Source organism: Poecilia latipinna, unplaced genomic scaffold (genome assembly GCF_001443285.1).
Source record: "Poecilia latipinna isolate Pla-1442-1.1 unplaced genomic scaffold, P_latipinna-1.0 Scaffold847, whole genome shotgun sequence".
NCBI classification, from domain to species: domain Eukaryota; kingdom Metazoa; phylum Chordata; class Actinopteri; order Cyprinodontiformes; family Poeciliidae; genus Poecilia; species Poecilia latipinna.
The window spans coordinates 257,874-277,340 of NW_015113463.1; the positions used below are offsets into that span (position 1 = coordinate 257,874).

At 41.0% G+C, this 19,467-nt stretch overlaps 3 protein-coding genes across 5 annotated transcripts; 2 read left to right on the forward strand and 1 right to left on the reverse strand.

Annotated features, from left to right (window-relative positions):
* The first annotated feature begins 319 nt into the window (after positions 1–319).
* On the forward strand, positions 320–5,151 carry LOC106956836 (cyclic AMP-responsive element-binding protein 1-like). 3 transcript variants are annotated; one of them, XM_015047900.1, is made up of 9 exons: positions 320–600; positions 671–768; positions 3,032–3,118; positions 3,223–3,369; positions 3,438–3,535; positions 3,616–3,755; positions 3,842–4,024; positions 4,160–4,313; positions 4,403–5,151. In XM_015047900.1, exons 3-9 carry the CDS (start codon positions 3,032–3,034, stop codon positions 4,545–4,547), a joined length of 954 nt encoding a protein of 317 aa, XP_014903386.1. In that variant the 5' UTR covers positions 320–600; positions 671–768; the 3' UTR covers positions 4,548–5,151. The 3 variants fall into 3 exon arrangements, with proteins under 3 accessions (XP_014903386.1, XP_014903387.1, XP_014903385.1); XM_015047901.1 differs by having other exon boundaries at positions 687–768; XM_015047899.1 differs by lacking the exon at positions 671–768 and having other exon boundaries at positions 321–600.
* Positions 5,152–5,378: 227 nt separating this feature from the next.
* On the reverse strand, positions 5,379–7,951 carry mettl21a (methyltransferase 21A, HSPA lysine). Its single transcript, XM_015047902.1, has 3 exons — positions 7,539–7,951; positions 7,328–7,439; positions 5,379–7,083 (listed from the first exon to the last, which is right to left on the reverse strand). Exons 1-3 carry the CDS (start codon positions 7,683–7,685, stop codon positions 6,686–6,688), a joined length of 657 nt encoding a protein of 218 aa, XP_014903388.1. The 5' UTR covers positions 7,686–7,951; the 3' UTR covers positions 5,379–6,685.
* A 439-nt stretch (positions 7,952–8,390) lies between these two features.
* On the forward strand, positions 8,391–12,313 carry LOC106956835 (cyclin-Y-like protein 1). Its single transcript, XM_015047898.1, has 10 exons — positions 8,391–9,235; positions 9,319–9,393; positions 9,466–9,500; positions 10,207–10,307; positions 10,397–10,432; positions 10,754–10,805; positions 10,877–10,996; positions 11,088–11,254; positions 11,336–11,498; positions 11,588–12,313. The coding sequence occupies exons 1-10, from the start codon at positions 9,076–9,078 to the stop codon at positions 11,702–11,704; spliced, it is 1,026 nt and encodes a 341-aa protein (XP_014903384.1). The 5' UTR covers positions 8,391–9,075; the 3' UTR covers positions 11,705–12,313.
* Positions 12,314–19,467: the final 7,154 nt, after the last annotated feature.

The window sequence follows — 19,467 nt, forward strand, 5'->3', positions numbered from 1 at the left end:
CACCACGACCCAGCTTGCAATGCATGTACCTCTACCAACTGCTAAAAAGGTTTCCTTTCCCCTTAAATTAAATACAGTTAGTTAAATGGATATATTTTGGATATGCAAGATGTTTTTCTAGCTCTCAATGTGGAACATTAAGAAGACGAAAAATAATGGAGAGAACAGAGAAACATTTTTATTCGTTTTAAAACTAAACACTTTAGTTTGTAATTTTTAGTGCACTTTTAGCATCCCAGTCTTCACTCCACTCCAGTAGGTGGCAGTAGAAGGAAGAATAAATAATAGATTTTTATTTTTTCGAGAAAAAAACATGAAACGTTAAAAATTAACTAGCTCACTTTAAGTAAAAGCTACATTCTCGGTTATCTTCGTAGGACCTACAGTCGGCATTTTCCGTAACCTTTCGGTTTCACCCGCCGACCCTCGGATCCTCTCGCCAGAGTTGATCCTTCGCTGTCGTCGTCTGCCTCGTCCTCCTCTCCGTGTTGTTGTTCTCGGTGACGCGACGGAGGTGTAGCCTGACGCGGTCTCTTACGTGTCGGTCTGAATAAAAGTGGAGCTCCGTAGACCCGGGAGTGACGAAGCGAGTCTGTGTTGGTAAGAGGACACGCGTCCGATGTTTGCTAAACAGATAATATATATGGCTGCCCGCTGACGATATTTGTAGCCAAATTTCCGCACAGGGCCAACAAAGAGATCATGGCGGCGGCTGTTGCAGCGGCGGAGGCTCACAAAATGAGTCAGTCTCTGCAGGCTGAGACATAGGTATTAATGTGGGAGTGGGTTTTATTATTTAATTTAATAAAAATGCACAGGAATTAGTTTCTGAACCACATTGCTCTTCAACGTTAACATAGCCTTATTTTCAACCAGTAATGGCTTATGACGGATGAAATAAAGTAGTAAATGTGTCCTGTTGTAAAGAAAAAAAAACTGGCATGCAGACATTTCCCTCCATGCAAGCTTCCAGCTAGCAAAATAGCGGTATCGGCTAACACGGCTTCAGGGAAAGCTACATTGAAATGATAACACCAGGCTCTAAACATTGAGATATATATTAACATTAACGCTAAGTAACTGGAGTATTAATATATCATAATTGAACTTTTGCTAAAGTCTAGCGTCATTCATTGCAGTGATGTTAGCCACATAGCATGCTAACATTAATAGGAATGCTATCCCTAGTTGTTCAATTAGCTGCAGGCTAGAAATAAAATAATGCATAGTTTTTAAAACGCAATTCAGCAGTTTTTGCCAAGTTTTCATGTAGCTCAGGTGAACTTTGGTGCATATGTTTTAACTGCGTTTTTCTGCAGTCCGTAAAGCTAAACCACACCCTCTGTCAGAGCCAGAACTCAACATTTCCAAACTGCTGTGCAGTTTACTGTACAGTAGGACAGAGCAATGTGGATGCAACTTTATCACCTGGTTTTCCTGATTGTTTCAAGTTATGTTTATAAAAGCTTTGAGGGAAAATCCCAAATGCGCTAACGATTGTTCTTACTGCCGCCAACATAGAATGTTAAAATTGTAACACAATTATCAATGACGTCATTGCTATTTTGATTTTGAAACGGACGAGAGGGAAATATGTAATTAACGCCCATAAAATGAAGTACCAGTTTTGGAGCGACTGAAAGGTGCTGAATTATTCAGGTTTTCAGCCTATTATTAGCTTGCTATTGTAGACGTGCTATTTATTTCTTGCCAATTGTAGTTTTATGTATATATTTAAACTTTTTCTTTAAGTTTTCACCACGACAAGTTTTATCCGCCAGATGGCATCACATTTTTCCCGACTAGAAGAATGTTGACAACTGGCTTTTTCACTTTTCCGGCTGCCTTACTTAAATATTGAGTCATGTTCTTACATATTGAATATAAATAATGGTTAGAGAAGGAGGCATCAAAATGTTGCAGCAAACCATTGGGCTATTTTAGCGCTTTATAGTAGCAATAAAACAACAATTAAAATAATAATATTAAAATACTTTTAAATTATTATTGAAAAAGTAGGTCTATATTATCTGCCTGTAGAGTGGCTATAATCCCAAAATCATATTAATTTTAATATGAATATTTTAGGCTAAAGTAGTTTTGAAACATTTATTTGTGATTATACAAAAATAGTAATAACTGCTTTTTTTGGAAGTAGATATTATTTCTTGATATTATATTGATATGATCTTGTTAGCTTGTATTGTGCGTCATAATGTGGGGAAAATGCTGATTAAAAAGTATATACAATCATTCTTATATATGTATTTCATTGATGTTATTGACAGATTTCCTGATTAAAACTAAGCACTTGATTTCCTTAAAGATTTCAGGATGTTATGAATTAATGACAATATCTGACTTGGTAATAAATTGATGAATAAAACCCACTTATAGGATTGTTTTCATAATAATGTAAATACTTCAGTTATAGTGGCACCACATGGCGTATTGTTGATTTTTCAAGCCTACCTTTTATTATTATTTACATGTTCTGTACTGCATATAACTCCACTAATATCAGCCAACCTTCCCCAAAGAGTTTATTGTGAAGGATCTGTGGAATATGCCAAACTTCTTCCAGTTTTAAAAAGATCTTGATTTGGTTTCAGACCTGTACCGCCGTGAAACTGGATTTAAACCAAATTAAAATCAAGGTCTTTTTGGTGGAAACGCACCAGATTTATTCATGAACCCAACAAATTTTCAGTTTGCGGAGCAAACTGAAAATTCGCAGAAAATGTCTTTTCTGCTGAAGAGAATTCATGGTGAAGCAAAGCAGTCCCAGAGCACCACACTGCCACCACCGTGTTGAATTCTCAGTAGTTTTCTTCTACCTGGAAGTGGGTGAATCAGAGGGAGGTTTTGGTTTTGATCAGCAGTAGTTTGCATTTTAAACTCAGGTTGGTTTGGAGCCCTTCTTTCTCTGAACTCTTCCTGGTACACAAACCAAACATATAAGGGGGAAGTGAATACTTTCTCACTGCTCTGTAGGACCTGATGTAATGTTTCTGTTCGCTGCTGATTCTAGATGAAGATGGAAGCCAGTTCAGAGGTGCAGCAAAGCGGCGAAGCAGCAGTCTCTGAGTCCGAGGCGCAACAGATCACCCTCACCCAGGTAATCCCCTCCTGCCTTCCCTCTGTCCATCATGGCCGACTTCCAGACTGCTGCTCTTGTTGGTTTGTTAAAGCTGAGCCGTTGGTATGCCACTCTGTCTGCAGGCGCCCATCACAGCAGGCCAGGTGACCTCCAGCAGCCCAGGGGTCACCATCGTGCAGCTCCCCAACGGTCAGACGGTGCAGGTACACGGCGTGATCCAGGCAGCTCAGCCCTCCGTCATCCAGTCACCTCAGGTCCAGGCCGTTCAGGTACGCCGCTAACTCGCCTCACCACGCCTGACCAGGCTTCTGCCACTCAAAGTCCTCTGCTCTTCCAGATCTCCACTGTGGAGAGCGAGGATTCCCAGGAGTCTGTGGACAGCGTCACTGATTCCCAGAAGAGGAGAGAGATTCTTTCCAGACGGCCGTCCTACAGGTCAGAGAGGAGAGAAGAGGAAGACTTTTCTGATGTTTCAGCACCAAACCTTCATCGTCTGCTCTGATCCTTCCAAACAGGAAGATTCTCAACGACCTGTCGTCCGACGCTCCCGCCGTGCCTCGCATCGAGGAGGAGAAATCTGAAGACGACTCCGGTCCAGCCATCACCACGGTTACCATGCCCACCCCCATCTATCAGACCAGCAGTGGGCAGTACAGTAAGTTTAATCTTGGGATGGTGGGGTGTGTGTGGGGGGGGTTCAGGTGTGATCTGTGGAAGCTGAAGCGGTGGTTCCCTCTACAGTTGCCATCACTCAGGGAGGTGCCATCCAGCTGGCCAGCAACGGCACAGATGGGGTCCAGGGCTTGCAGACCCTCACCATGGCCAACGCCGCTGCCTCTCAGCCCGGCACCACCATCCTGCAGTACGCCCAGACTAGCGATGGCCAGCAGATCCTCGTCCCCAGCAACCAAGTTGTCGTTCAAGGTGAAACCAAGGACACCCTCTGCTAGTTTACCCAGCAACTTCACTGTGTTTCACTGACTAGAACAGTCATGGCGCTGCGCCACTTCCTGTTTGTCTTAAACATATCCAGCATGTCTGTCGGTTTTCTCCAATCAGCTGCTTCTGGTGACGTCCAGGCCTATCAGATTCGGACAGCTCCAACCAGCACCATCACTCCGGGCGTCGTCATGGCAGCATCTCCTGCGTTGGGAACTGGAGGTGGTACAGAGGAAGTCACACGGAAAAGGGAGGTCCGGCTAATGAAAAACAGGTGCTGGTTACCGTCTGGCAGTGATAATTTTTTTTTTTTTTTTTTTTTTAAGTAATACGAAACTTTATTGGGCTGTGTGTGTGACACAGGGAGGCAGCCCGGGAGTGTCGCAGGAAGAAGAAGGAGTACGTGAAGTGTTTGGAGAACCGTGTGGCTGTACTGGAGAACCAGAACAAAACCCTCATCGAGGAGCTCAAAGCCCTCAAAGACTTGTACTGCCACAAATCAGAGTAGAGCGCCCCCCCATGTACAGAGACTCCAGTCAGAGCCGCACCCGGAAGCCACTCCTCCTTTTCTACGTTTCCTGCTTTCTTACAAAAAAAAAACAAAAAAAAACTGCTGATAAATCTGACAGTGGGAATTACTGAGACATAAAACACACCTGTCCCTCTTTACGCATCGCTTTTCCTTCATAAGAGGACAGGGAGCATTTCAGAGCTCATGGAAAGCATTCCAGTCACTGGGGCCCAATCAAGCTGGGCTGAATCACCAGCAAAGAGGAAGTGACATCAGCCACCTCCCAAAAGGCCGGTCGCTCGGATAACTCAGAGGTTACGTTTGTATTCCTAACTTGCATTAATCTGTTACCTAATCACGCTATGAACTGTAGGTGGGTCGTTTTGTCTCTGACTTGTATTTGTTTATTCTCAGTTTATTTGCTTCTGTGACGCCATGTTTTAATTTTTTTTTTCTACATATGCCTTTTTAGGACAAACAGCTAAATATGAACTGTAAAATGCAGCTTTAAAATTACAGTATTGAACTTGGGAAACATTTGAGACACCATTTTGTCTTTTTTTCTAGAACATAAAAATATTAAAGCTAAATCATTTTTATGTTAGCGCAATGTTTTTTTTTTTTCTTTTTTGTTGTTAAAAGTGAATTTAAAAAACTGTAATGAACATTTATTTTTAAAACTTTTTTTTTTTTTTTTTACAAAAAGTCCTTTTGCAGTAAAAATGAATATCTGCATATAGTAAAGTTAAAAGTACACCTGTAAATTAGAGGGTTTTTTCTGTATTAAGACATAACAATTGGCAGGGCTTTTTTTTAAATCAGGTTAGGTTATTAGGTTTTATCAGTTAGTTAAATCTAACCTAATTTGAAAAAGTCATCGTTTAATGCAGAAAAATTGAGAAATAATGTGGAAATGTAGCCCAATGAAAGTTCAGACAGGTGACCTCGCATGTCACAGGCCCAAATAATCACCCCTCCACCACCGTGCTTAACAGTTGGTGTACTTAGTTTTTAACTCAACTTTTAAAATTGGGCCATAACTTTGATAAATGACATTGTTTTTTAAGTATATGTCTATTAGGGCCTGTCTAAGAGAATACATTTTTTAATTACAAGAATAAACTCATGAGAATAGACACAATTATTCTAGAAGAAATTCATAAAATTACAAGAAATCATTTTTTTTCCTCTTCAACGTAGACTGTTCAAAGTCCTGCTAATAAGTTGATGCTGTTTAAAATGATGCAATTCTGTATTTGTTAAAAAGATACCAAAGTGTAACGTCACAAAATGCTCAACATTCCTCATTTTAATACATTATATTTCATGTAGTTCTCAGATTTGCGTCATATTCCTATTACATTTTTACCTTTATTCTCATTTTTTTTTTCTTGTAATTAAAAAGTTTTTTACTTTGTCTGGTCTTAATCTGTATAAATACTATTAGAACCTGGTAAAACCTGAAGATTTAGAGGGTGTACTTTCTATTCATCATAACTTTATTTGGAAGCTCACTGGATAAACGGATTGCTTGTTTTATAATGTATAACATACCTGGTTCCATATTTGGACAGTTTGGGAGGGAAGATGAGTCTCTGCAGTTTAATGTTCCATTTTATCCTCAACAGGAACATTTTTTATAAAGGCCCCCATGTCTCCCCCTCTCACCTGAGGAGTCTGTAAGAAAACAAAGCAGTGTGTGCACTTTCCTTGCTTTTACAATCCTGAGACATTTCAAAATAAAATTTGAAAGCCTCGGAGCTAACTGCTCCCTGACCCAAACGCAGATGGGTGTTTGGTTAAAGACGGGATTTGGTCCAAATTTCACAAAACCCTGAAAACACAATGTAAAGTGAGACCAAATCAGAACAAAGCTGTTATTTTCATGAAACAGAATGCCATATTGTACTCTTATGTATGGTCATAAATTGTTTTTTTTTTTTTTATGTTGCTTTTAAATTTTTTTATTCACATTTTCTAAATGTTAACATTAACATGTATAACTGCGTTTATGTTAGAGCCATATAAATGAGAGTTTTGGCAGCTGAAAATAAACGTGTTCTTGCTCTTTTCTTTCTTTTTTTTTATTCTCTTAAACCCTCCCGGATTGCTTTGTAAAATATAAATTTGACTTGTCATAAATCCCTTCTTCTAGGGAGTCTGGACGCCTTGTACAGACGGATGTCCCTGTCTTTGTCGTAGTGGACCTCCTCCACGGTGAAGCTGTGCCTCAGCATGCTCAGGAAGCGCGCGTCCCGTTCGTAGCGGATCTTGCAGGCCAGCAAAACGACGGTGCTGTCCGAGCATAAATGCTCCAGGGTCCGCAGCAGGGAGGAAAAGGTCTCCTCCAGGTAAATGATATCCGCTCCCAGAACCACGTCAAATCCTCCTTCTGGGAAACGCTCCAGGCCCTGACCCCAGGTCAACTCAGAGACCACCACCAAGTCACCGGCTGGTGGGGGAAGGTTGGCTGCAACGTTGGCGGACAGGAACTCCAGGGCAGGCTCCCTGTCTGTGATGGTCACATGAGCACCTAGGAAAAAATGTATGTTTTATGAATTATTGTTCAGTCTTTTTTTCAATAATCAGCATCAGACAAATGCTGAGGTACACTTTAAATGCCTTCATTTTCAAAAACATGAACGCTGCCACAACCCGTAAGCAATTATCTTGTATTTTTAAAGACAGACTTGTAGGATGTAAACCTAACATAAAGTACTAAATATCGGCTTGGGTACTGGCATTGGAAAACACCAATCAGTCAGCTATGAGCTTACCCAGCAGAGCTGCCACAATCCCCACCAGTCCAGTCCCAGCTCCCAGTTCAACGACCTTCTTCCCCTTTAGCTCCACTGCTCCCAGCTCCAGGTACATACACATAACAACCGCCTGGAAGGGAAAGAGAGGGGAGGAGGAGGAGGAGGGGGGGGGGGATTATTGCAGATTTCTCCCGAACCCCATGGAGTTGCGGCGCAGTGAGTCACTTACTGCATCCCAGACAACTGCAGCCACCCCTAGCCTCTTCCAGTCCTGAGCCAGACGGAGCTCCTGGTTAGCAAATCGGAATTGTGCTGAGGAGTTATGGAGTTTGGAAAGTGCAGGAAGCGGGTTTTCTTCATAAGGAACAAGAGCCATGTTTCAAATAAATAACAAAGCCAGTGTGAAAACTCTTCTTCTCGCATCTTGATAGCTTATTGACTCAGTAGTGCCATCTTCTGTTACTTTTTAACATCAGCACCGGCCCACTTTTAGGTGTAAACTTGTTTAGTTCTACTGATGTTTCGGTACCAGTCCACGACAAATACGGACTTAGGTTCACACCGAGCATGTATCACAATAAAATGTCTCTTATTAGGTTAAACCCGTACTATCACAGTACAAAGCCGTCCGAATGTAGTCCCATTGATGAAGGAATCGACCAATTACGTTACACCTTAAATAATATTATCCAATGAGACAGCGTGTTTTTCTGAAGGCTGTTCGAGGGGCGTGGTCTCTTCATTAAATCAAACTTAAATCAATTAGCTTTGAAACATTGTCGCTTCCGTTTCATTGGCGCTACGTATTCAGAATAAAAGCATAGTAATTAAGACTAAGACGACTAAAGCTGAACATAGTGATTAATATTTTGTCAGACAGCAAGTTTAACCAAATTTCATGCTAAAGATTAATTTAAAAAGTCATTTTATTCTGAAAGCATCACTTTTTCCTCACTGCTGATTCACAATGTGTGCTAGCCAGCTGCTTGCACATGTATCTCTAATAAAATGGCCTAAAGTCAACACATTAGGCAACAGCATTTTATTTTGAAATCCAAAATTCGGAAGCTGCTTCTGAACGCAGCTGCTACGCTACCACCGCTGTGACGTAGAGGACGTGTCTCCTGCAAATGCGACGAGATGGACGTTCTCTGTATTATTAATAGGCGCTTCCTTCCTGTGCTCCCGGTTATGTTTGGAGATTTTTCCAGGTGTTGAGTCCGTGTTCTCTTCTGGTGGGTCAGCCCGATACTGAGGCAGGTCCTGCGGCTGCAGCGGACATGGATTGATCCATTATTCCTGGGAAGGGGGAGCAGCCGAGCCTGGGAGAACTAAGCGTTAGCCGGATAGCCATGGAGGCAGATAGAAGTACCTGGGACTGCTGTATCACTAGAAAATCCGCTTTGTTCAATCAGATTGTATTATAAATAGTTATTGTTGGGAAACTGGTGGTTTCATCCATGCAAATCCTGGGAAAAGCATGCAGACGCCCTGAATATGTCAGCTGTCTGTGCAGAAACCTTAGTGGTTCCATGCTCCCCTTTCTGCAGCTAGAGAGTCAAATTTTCACTAAGCTGAATGTTTGGCGCCATGAAACTGATATAAAACCCATCTAAAGGTGTTATGTGTTTTTAAGAGGTCCCGCTTCCTTCCTAAAAGGTTTAGGTTGAACTTTGACCCCTGCAGTGCAGCGTTGTCAGCAGGAGGCCCAGCTTTAGTTATATGGGAACCAGCTCTGGCTGCAGCAGGACAGTTGTAGGTCAGCAATGGGAGGCTCCGTGTCCTGCTGCTTCTCTCCAGGAGAGAGTCCAAAACTCCACCGGAGACACGTGGACCTGGACGAGTGTCCCATCACCACCACAGAGGACGTGAGTGAGGACACAGGCACCTACCTGCAGCACATCAGCGACAGGGAGCTCCCTGATGGTTGGTTTGGCTCGTGGGCAGGAGAATACCCTCTGATGTTAACGTGTCACCATAAGTTCAATGAAATGTTTTCTTTGCAACAGAATTGGCCCAGGAGGCGAATCCATCGGACCATCCCAGAGCCAGCACCCTCTTCCTCAACAAGTCCCAGACGGATGGTCGGTATTCCTGTGTGTATAGTGCTTGGTTATTATCTACTTGCCTGTCTGACTCATTTTGTCTCATTCCAGTGCGGGAAAAAAGGAAAAGCAACTACATGAACCATGTAAGTGCATCAATTTAACCTTCGGAAACCCCCAAAATAAACCTGAGGCAATTTATTTTTTATCAAATGTATAATTTCTTGCTTACCATAAGCATAATTTAAAAACTAATTTCAGTTGTTCGTCTTATGTCTAAATATTTCAGATGATCATAACAATTTAACATTGAAATTGGGTGCACCGATTGCAGTGATTGGTCGATCACCAGATCGCTCGACCCGATGATTCAAATTTTGTCCCTTAACGATTTTTACATTTTTTTTCTGAAAAATGACTAAATATAGCGACAAAGTCTCTAAGTTGGCAACAGTGGGGTGACTGCTATTAACCATGCATGTGCAGGTGTGACCCGGTGGGCGGGCATCTCATTCGGCCCTCTCCCATGCAGAAGGGGACAGTGGCTGATTTTCAGACATTTGCAGAGGTAGAAAAGATTGGTGGATAAGATCGGTTTTACATGTAGGTCGATCTCCCAAAATTCAGGACCATTTGAATTTTCTCCCAAACACAAATGGTAGCCCAGTTTTATCTTATGCTTAGGAGTAGTTGATGTGCATTAAATCACAGTATCATCAGCATAAAGCAGAAAGTAAGCATTTGATAATGCTTGATGGAGATGTTTGGTATAGGGAAATAAGCATGTAAATAAGCTAGGACTGTCAACTTGAAAAATCCTTGTTTTAATGCTGATTGTTGTTAACGTTCCAGATGTCCCCAGGACTCCTGACTAAAAAATACAGCTCTTGTTCAACAATTTTTATCGACGACAGCACAGTCAGTCAGCCAAACCTTAAGAGCACCATCAGATGGTAAGCATTCTCACCCCTTTCGTTCAAAAAGTTACTGATAGATGCAGACATATTCTTTTTTTTTTTTAAATTAATTCTGTCTTTTCCAGTGTTGCTTTGGCCATATACTATCACATCAAAAACAGGTAGGAAAAGTTTGGAATGTTGTCATGTATTCCTCTTCTTACAGCAAGCTGAAAGCTAAAATACTCCCATGCAATACTACTTGACATGCTGTCATTTGCAAAGCAGCCAATCCAGGAAGCACCATATATTTTGCTTGATGCTGATTGGCTAGGCAGTTATTAATATTCTTAGTGGGGGTCTTAAACCACCGCAAGTACAGGGGGTTTATGGTATTTCTTGTTTGTCCCATTTTTAAAGACAATCCTTGACATTTAAAAGTTAAGCTCTTTGTGGTTCTGGATATATTGTACCATTTAGTCATCATACTGCTGTTTCTGCAGAGATTCCAACCGCTCGCTGGATATATTCGATGAGAAGAAGCACCCTCTGTCGGTAAGTCTCTAACCAAACGTTAGTTCACTTGTTCAGTGGGATCTGATGAAACTGAGTCTCCCTCCCAACAGAGAGAAAAGGTTCCAGATGATTATTCTGTGGTTGATCCCGATCACAAACTCATCTACCGCTTCATCAGGACGCTCTTCAGCTCGGCGCAGCTCACCGCCGAGTGCGCCATTGTTACTCTGGTAAGCACATCTTGTATTTCTATCTGTAAGATGGAAGGTTTCACAGTTTGGCACAGTGGTATTCCCATTTGGATGATTTGTCTCCTTTCAGGTGTACCTTGAAAGGCTTTTGACATATGCTGAGATAGACATTTGTCCCTCCAACTGGAAGCGGATTGTTCTTGGCGCCATCTTGCTAGCATCCAAAGTCTGGGACGACCAGGCTGTCTGGAACGTCGATTATTGCCAGATCCTAAAGGATATCACAGTAGAGGACATGTGAGTGCTGCTCCTCATCTGGCTTTCTTTTAAGAAGGACTTTAGTTCTGAAACAACTGATGAGATCTTTGCGTTGGTCAGGAATGAGATGGAGCGTCACTTCTTGGAGCTGCTACAGTTTAACATCAACGTTCCGGCTAGCGTCTACGCCAAGTATTACTTTGACCTGCGCTCTCTGGCCGATGACAACAACCTCAGCTTCCCTCTGGAGCCACTCAGCAACAAGCGAGCCCAGAAACTGGAGGTGCGTAAAGTGTTTCTATTTTTTTTTCTTTGCTGTCCCTTTTGGCCTTGTTTTCGGGCACTAAACGTTTGTGCTTACACTTTCCGTAGGCCATATCCAGGCTGTGTGAAGACAAGTACAAGGACTTGAGCAAATCTTCCATGAGGAGGTCAATGAGTGCAGATAATATGATCGGTATCAAGAACTCTCAGGCTGTGCTTTCCTGAATCGGTGATCATTGATCTTCCTAACTGGACGGAACTACTGAGAAATGATTTTAGAGAAGACAAACATCCTTGAGAGATTAATTGTTAATTTTAGAGGCTAAATATACAACACTATAACATTATTAATCATGTCGTTGTGTTAATTAAAAAAAAAAAACTTCAGTGGTTTTCTTTTCAAAGCATGACGATTTGGTGACGTATATTGGAGGAAAACAGTATAAATGCTTCCTAAAGTCGCACAAGTTTCTTTGTATCTCCTTTTTTTTATTATTATGTAATAGGGAGCAATATCTGGCTGCTGCCATCATGTCCCCGGCAGTATTTACGCGACAAAAACTGTCACGGACTACCCTGTGGCGTAGTTCTGCATACGGACAACAAGACGTTCTGCTTACTGTGTAGGCTCCTATAGCTGTGAAATGTACCAGACTTTATTTAATTCAAATAAATTTCACTCGCTGTTTCAAGTTAGGTGGAAAAGTGTGTTCAGGTGTTTTTTTTATATATATATTCAAAACGTAGATGACTGAAAGAAGAGCCACAACAATGGATTGTGGATATATTGTGAAATTAATTTTACTTTAATAAGTAAATAAATTCTGCAATGTATGAAGTTTTGATTTTTCTTGAATAGTGTGTTGTAATCGGGTACAATTGACTAAAGTGTTTTTCGATCCCTATGGATCCAGGTGGGTGCAGTTCTGCTAATGAGCTAGTAATGAGATACTTCTTTAGCAGTTTAGAATTTTTGCTAACTTTTAAAACATTTAGCACACTTGACTTCCTCTAAGTTAATTGTTCTGGATAAATTCCAAATCGCTAGTTTTGAAAACTTTGAGCTGAATAAAGTTTAACATCTGTGTTGAAGTTTTATCTATTTCAAGTAGTCAGATGCTCTTAATTTGAAAGTTGAAAATTGTTTACACAGCAGTTCTGTTTTTTCTTTTTTTTTACCCAGGAATTTTAAAACATACAGAAAGACAAAAGAAAGCAAGACATAAACATAAAGACAATATATTTTAGGGTGTTGTAAGACGTAACATGTTAAAATTAATTTGGTGCTCAACAATTGTCATTTTTCAAGGGCAGATATAATTTGAATGAAGCTAGCGCTTTAGCATTAGGTTCTACTAAATACCGTAGTAGTAGGGTACCTTAGTGTTGGTGTAGCATTTCAAGGTTAGTGGAACTAATGTTCCACTAACCCTTCTCGGATTAGCACTTTAGGATTAGTACAACTAACGTTTTAGCTAGAGGTGCCCACCATTGTCAAAGGTAAATGAGACATTTTCTGGATCATCTGAGATTAACCTGTGTTATAAAGAAAAAAATACATGAATCATTGACTCCAGTCAGACATTCTTCTTGGTTCTGGTTCTGCATTTGATAGCCAACAAGAAAAATTAATTCTACAAATTTTTTTCAAACCCTGTTGTTTACATTTCATGAATAGAGGCATTACCCAAGCAATCTGAAAAAGATTTAAGTGGTTGGGGGAGAAACATGCTTTAGTTTTTTGAATGTCTGAAACACCACAATGGGAGGTAACAAATTAAATATTTACACATCAATTAAATATCAAAATCAAAAGTTATTTTTTTTATCCTGTTGTGTGTGTTATTCTGATCCAGATAGTTCCTAAAGTGCATTTCACCATTCAGATGAATACTTGACCGCAAAGCCAGGTAAGATTGTAGTACATATGATCACCCACAGGGGGGCAGTGTTGTTCTGCGAGACCAGATGACCTGACTGCAGGCAGGAGATAAGTCCATGTGTTAATGCGACATCCTTCTCTGAGATGTGGTGCAGCTTGCTTATATCATCACTGTACTCGCATTGCTAAAAGACATCCTCAAAATGTCGCTGAGGCTGTTTTGTTTCTGACTTGACATAAATGACAAATGCATAGAGCTGAAAGGATGTGTCGAGTTTTATCGGTGGAAGGAGAAAAAAGAAAACCCTTCTCGGATGTAAAATTGCTGGAGTGAGGTAGATGAAAGCTGTGATAATCTAGAATGAATAGTCCTTGTATGCCTGTGACTGTGTGTCCTGTAGGGATCACAGTGCCAGAGCAGCTTCATTAATCTCCTATCATCATGGGACTTGTCTGAACTCTAAAAAGAGGGCCAGGGAGAACAAGCATGACCCCCTCCTCCCCCATCTCTGAGGGACTCTCTCCGTTTACCCTCCACACACTCGGGTCACTCCTCATATCACACACTGCTCAGCTTCACAATGTCAGATTGCTGCTGCTGATCTGGCACAGAATGAGTGTGATGTACCGCTGGCGCAGATTTTCAGATCTTTTACATTTTGACTTAGGTTATACTGAATGTGTTGCGTCATTTCTATAAATTAGCAAAGGCAGAGGTGTGGAAAAACTGCACCATAAATATTGATTTCCCTTCTGGAATCTTGAGGGAAGGAACTTTAGAGACCCTTCATAAAATAATCTTAAGACGCAGAAAGTTAGTGTTGAGGTTGCTTGGAAAGCTACTTTTTGCAGACGACATTATTATGTTTGCTTCTTTAAAGGGGATACTTCATGTAAAATCTACCTTTTTAGCCCTTAAATAATTGTTTTGTACTATGCGTGTCAATGAGTATGGGGGGAAAAAAGTATTCTCTCCCGGTGCTGCGTAGATGTCTTTAAGTTCTTCTTCTTTTCTGTTATGGCGAATCACAAGCGCCACCTACTGTACATGAGTTTGCAACAACACTACATCCATTAAATTCTATTTCTTTTATTTTGTATTAAGAAATAATGCCTTTCTTTTTGGGTTATATTTTACAATCTGATATTTTTTCTCTACTGCCTACGTTTCCTTGGCTATGATATATCACCGCTGTGGAACATGACTCCTGGCTAACGAGTTTTGTGAATCCGCCATTTTTCCTTCCTCACAGCAATGTTGTAGTCCAAGTTCAGTTATGCAGAAGTTGCGAGTGGACAAGTCAAAATGTTCTGTTCCTTAAATGGCCCTCCGGCATCGGAGCCTCTTCGAAGTGTCTGGTTAAATGTTTCTTCTCTCGGGAATGTTCCCACATCACGGAGCGCTTTAAGGACATGTCTTCAGCAACCTCCAGCAGTATGAAGAGGCATTTTGCGAAAGACTAAATCTGGGCGAGGGTCAGTTCCTTTTCTCTATGGAAGCGGGGAACACAGCAAAGCGATAAGGTGCTAATAACGCTAAGATGACAGCAAAGCTAATTTTAGACATGAATTTTGTGTGTTGATAATAGCAACTGACTAGAAAAGGGTAAAGTAGTCCTGCTGTTGGTGAGTATTTGCCATCTTTGTGAATGGAGTGGAAGATTAAGTTGGTGAACTTGTGTGAAAAAATAACTGAGCCAGTAAACAAAGCTTTCTTTTTTTTTCCTGCTTTACATCTTAAAGTTGGAGTATGGTCAAAGCTATATCTGAAAGTTTTTCTGAGAAAAAACATTAAATATGCTTTTTGTGTCATCATTCAACACAGCTCTCTGATCCAAACTTCCACTGACTCAAGGCAATCCTTCCACCTCTACTCTGGCCTCCTCCTCCCTGTCAACTGCTGAGCCAACTTCTGATGGTTCATCTCTTCTCCAATGAGCGCGATGTACAATTTAAATCTTGCTTTGTGCCAGTGGCTTCCGGCACTGGAGAAAAAGCAAATACCAGGACGACCAATCTGTCACCACCACAACTGTCATTAGCCAGATGCCAACAGTTGGCCAGATCCAGAGAAATGCTAAATGGACCTGGGTCTGTAATGGAGCAGAAGGGAAGGTGAGGAGACTGTATGATTTCTCTGTTTTTACGACGACGAATCAGAGTAGCTGAGATGTAACAGGGGTCTGAACTATTGAAACGTCACACGTGACTGCACTGCAGTGCTGTGCTGGCTGCTGAGAGTAAACAGTTTGTTTTACAACTGCTCTGTCATCACAAAACCACTAATCTATAGACATGTTTTCATGCGCACAGCAAATAAGAAATGTTGGCTGGGCTCTTTTGCTTTATATGTTGCCGCAAAGACAGAATTCCCCCGTGCATTACCTTCTAGAGTAGGGGTGCCCAAAGTCGGTTTAACGCACCTGCATCAAATGATAGCTCGTTAGAAGCCCTAAGAGGAATATAGACAAGCTGAAAAGGTTGTCGCTACCACCAGGGAGAGAACTAAAACGTGCAGGATGCTGGCCCTCGAGGACCAACTTTGGACACCCCTGCCTAGAGCATGCACTGCAGCTCGTTGTGGTCATAGTTTGGTTTTTACATAGTTGAAGATCTATGAGATCAAGTCAAAGTGGACAGAATTCATAAAGAGGCCCTTATTCCCTCAGGATCTGGGTTCAATGCTCCTCTGTGTGCTGGGATAAGCGGGTGCATTAAAGTGTTGATGACCTGCTGAGCTAGAAAAATGGTTTTCTAGTGCTTATTTCTGCGTAGTTCAACTAATTTTTTTAAAAGTATGTAAAGGAGCTTACCATGACCTCCGAAGTTAGATTGTGAGCAAGGCTGCGCTGATTGCGGTTCTCTTGCTGATTGAAGATTACCGATCTTTAAACACCTTGACCTGCTGAGTCTTTTGCCTAAATATAGCCAAAAGCCACTAAGTCAGTAATAATGGGGTGACCACTGTTAACTGCATAGCTGCAGACAGGACCTGGTTGGGGGATCTATCAGTCAAACCTTTCTCACAGGAGTGCAGAAGATGACAAGTGGTTGATTTTTAGACTTTTACTGAGGTAGAGAAGATCGGGAGGTAAGATCGGCTTCACAGGTAAGTATTGACTGATCACAGTTCTCCCAAAATTAACTAAATCAGAGCCGATAAATCGGTGCACCCCTAATTGTGAGGACATCTCTTACCCACAGCCATCTGTAGGTGAAAAAACAGACTTTGGAGATGTGTGTCCAAAGTCTGTTTTATTCTATTAGAAAGAAAGTCTATTAGAAAGAATAGAGAGAGAACCCATATCTATCCACCACAATGTTTTATTGCTGTGAATCCACTACATCCCCAAGTTCCTCAACTGGACTAGGATCTGGTGACCATGGAGACCTTTGGGGTACAGTGAATTCAATGTCTTGTTCAAAAAATCATAGCGTAACTCCAGCCTCTACTGTAGCGTCTATTCTATGCGCCTTATAATGCAGTGTGCCTTATATATGAAAAAAGTTTTAAAATAGGCCATTCATTGAAGGTGCGCCTTATAATCCAGTGCGCCTTATCGTGCGGAATATATGTTACAGTATTGTGGTGGAAGACGCCAGTAGAAGATGTGTACACTGGTCATGACCAGGACCAGGATGGACATGGTCAGAGAGTCATTGACTCTGCAACATTTTTTCATCAGACATCGTCAAATTTTGGTGAGAATTATCCTCAGTTTCTTGTTCCTAGTGGTCTAAGTTTTTGTGGTTTTCCACTGGTGGGCATATTAACAAGTCATTTTCTGTTTCCGTAAACCTGAGAGATGCTTGTGCATCAAAATCTCAAAAGATTGCGAGGTTTCTGATTGTGAGTACTCAGACCATGCCTCGTTCAAAGTCCCTTAAACTCCTCTTCTTTCTCATTCTGATGCTCAGTTTGAACTTTGGCAATTTGCCTTCACCAAATCTAGATACATAGAACCATAGGGTTCCTGCCATGTAATAAGCTTATGAGCTGCTTCTGTAAAGAAGCAATTGATCAGGTCTACCTAGTGAAGTGGCTGGTGAGTGGATCTTTATGAGACCTGAACACTCCATCGAGAACTCTCATCGTTCACGTCTGCCTCTACTTTAGTCATTTTGTTCCACTCCCACTTGTTCCCTTCATTCTGTATAATCCTCTTTTGTGTGACTCTTTAAACACTCTGCTTGTTTACTGTAACAATCAGACCTGCATCCATGCCCTTCACAGAGGAAATGGCCAGATACTTTTGTGCTATTTGTGCTAAATTTGGGCTAAATGTACAGGTTGTCTTTTCCTGACGTTGACGATGGTGAAGAGTTTGCTGTAAGAGAGAAAAGCTGGGATGTCTTTCTTTTTGGCCTGTGTGTACACTTGTGCATCTCTGCAGCCTAAGTAACAGCTAACAGGATTAGACATGGCTTACATAAACGTCTCCCATGGCAACTGTGCACGGACACCAGGAAAAGATGAATTTGTTACCGGAAAGTGTCATCCTCACGTTTGGTCCGCTGACTAACGGTCAGTTTTCACACATCTGAAAATTTCTATCATTTATCCCATAAGCAAAACGACTGTTATAAATATACATTGTTCATGCAGAAATTGGATGGAAAAGAGCTTGAATGTGTTCCTCCTAGCTCTGTGTGTAGCTTGTCTCTGGCTGCCTGTGTACACGAGTGTGTTGTGACACTCTGACAGTGCTGCCTCAGGTTCTGTCCCATTGGATAAACCAAGCGGTTAGAACGCTTCATTTACTAGAATTCCCTCAGGGAAGACGCATCGCTCACTGACTCTCCTAGGCTCAAGCTCTGAAGGACAATCTTTTTTCTCTTTCTTTTGATCACTTTCACTGTTACTGGTATCAAAGTCCCTGCTACTTTCTTTAAATCACAAAGTCTTCATTCATTTCCTTTAATATTTGGCAGAATCACTTCTTAAATTTTATGGCTTGGGTCAAATGTTTTAGGTATGGATTTAAAGGTTTTGTACTTGTACTTTAATAGTTTAATATACATATATTTTTAATTCAATGCTCAATTCAGATTTTTTCCCCCTGAAATTACATTGTTGTTCTTACTACTAAATAAGTGTGGCCGCAATCAGACTTCATACTCAAGAGTGTAGAGGTCAGACAGCAGCACACCGTTTACCGAAGTAATAGTGGACAGCGCTTTCTAATGATCAGTTTTAAAGTTGTTTAACATTAGAAATCACAAGATCATAAAATAAAGTTAGCTAAGAAAAAAAAAAATCACTGCTTGCTTAACCGGTTTGTGTCCAGATTTACTGCATCTGGCTTCTTCATTGACGTGACACTACTACCAGATATGTATCTGATATAGTATGACATATGGAAGCACAAATCTGATTCTTCAGGGGATGTAAAGATTGGAATTGGGCCATGAAAAAGTTGGATATGTGTCATATATGGGCAAAATAATTGGATTTGGGTAGCATTTGCTTGGTGTGTTAGCCTTTAGTGTTAATTACTCACCTTCCCTCAATCTGCTCCCTTCCACAGCTATTAACACCCGATTACCCTCAACTGTATCTAATGTCATTTTCCACTCATGCCTCCCATTATTGTACTTGTTTTCCTTCACGACAGCCTTGCATGTCTTTGTTTTTCTCAGTTATTCAGTACTCTCACTTCACCGTCTGCCTGCATCTGGGGCCTTCTGAACACCAATATGACATCCTCCTTTCTCTTCCACCTTGACAATTTTGCTATTCTTTAATTTTAGTTTCATCAAACCACAAGTTTTATATCAGTGATTGTACCTTTAAAGTAACCATGTGGTCTTCAAGTATTAAAAGTGGGAAACAGCTCTTCTTGTGTCTGGTTCTAAAACTCCTTTAGAAAGGGAAATTAATATGTGCATAAGGGCCTCTATATATGGGAAGAATGTTCATATTAAAATGGAACCTATCTGGTCAAATAGTTGTGCTTTTAGGAAAACCCAAAACCGTTATTACTGAGAGATTGTAAGAAAGGGTCTTGAGCTACAGAACATACACACTGAAAATGGAGATCAAACCAAAAATGTCATTGTAATTGTGATTGTAAACAGGAAAATTAAAACAAGCTATCATTTTGTT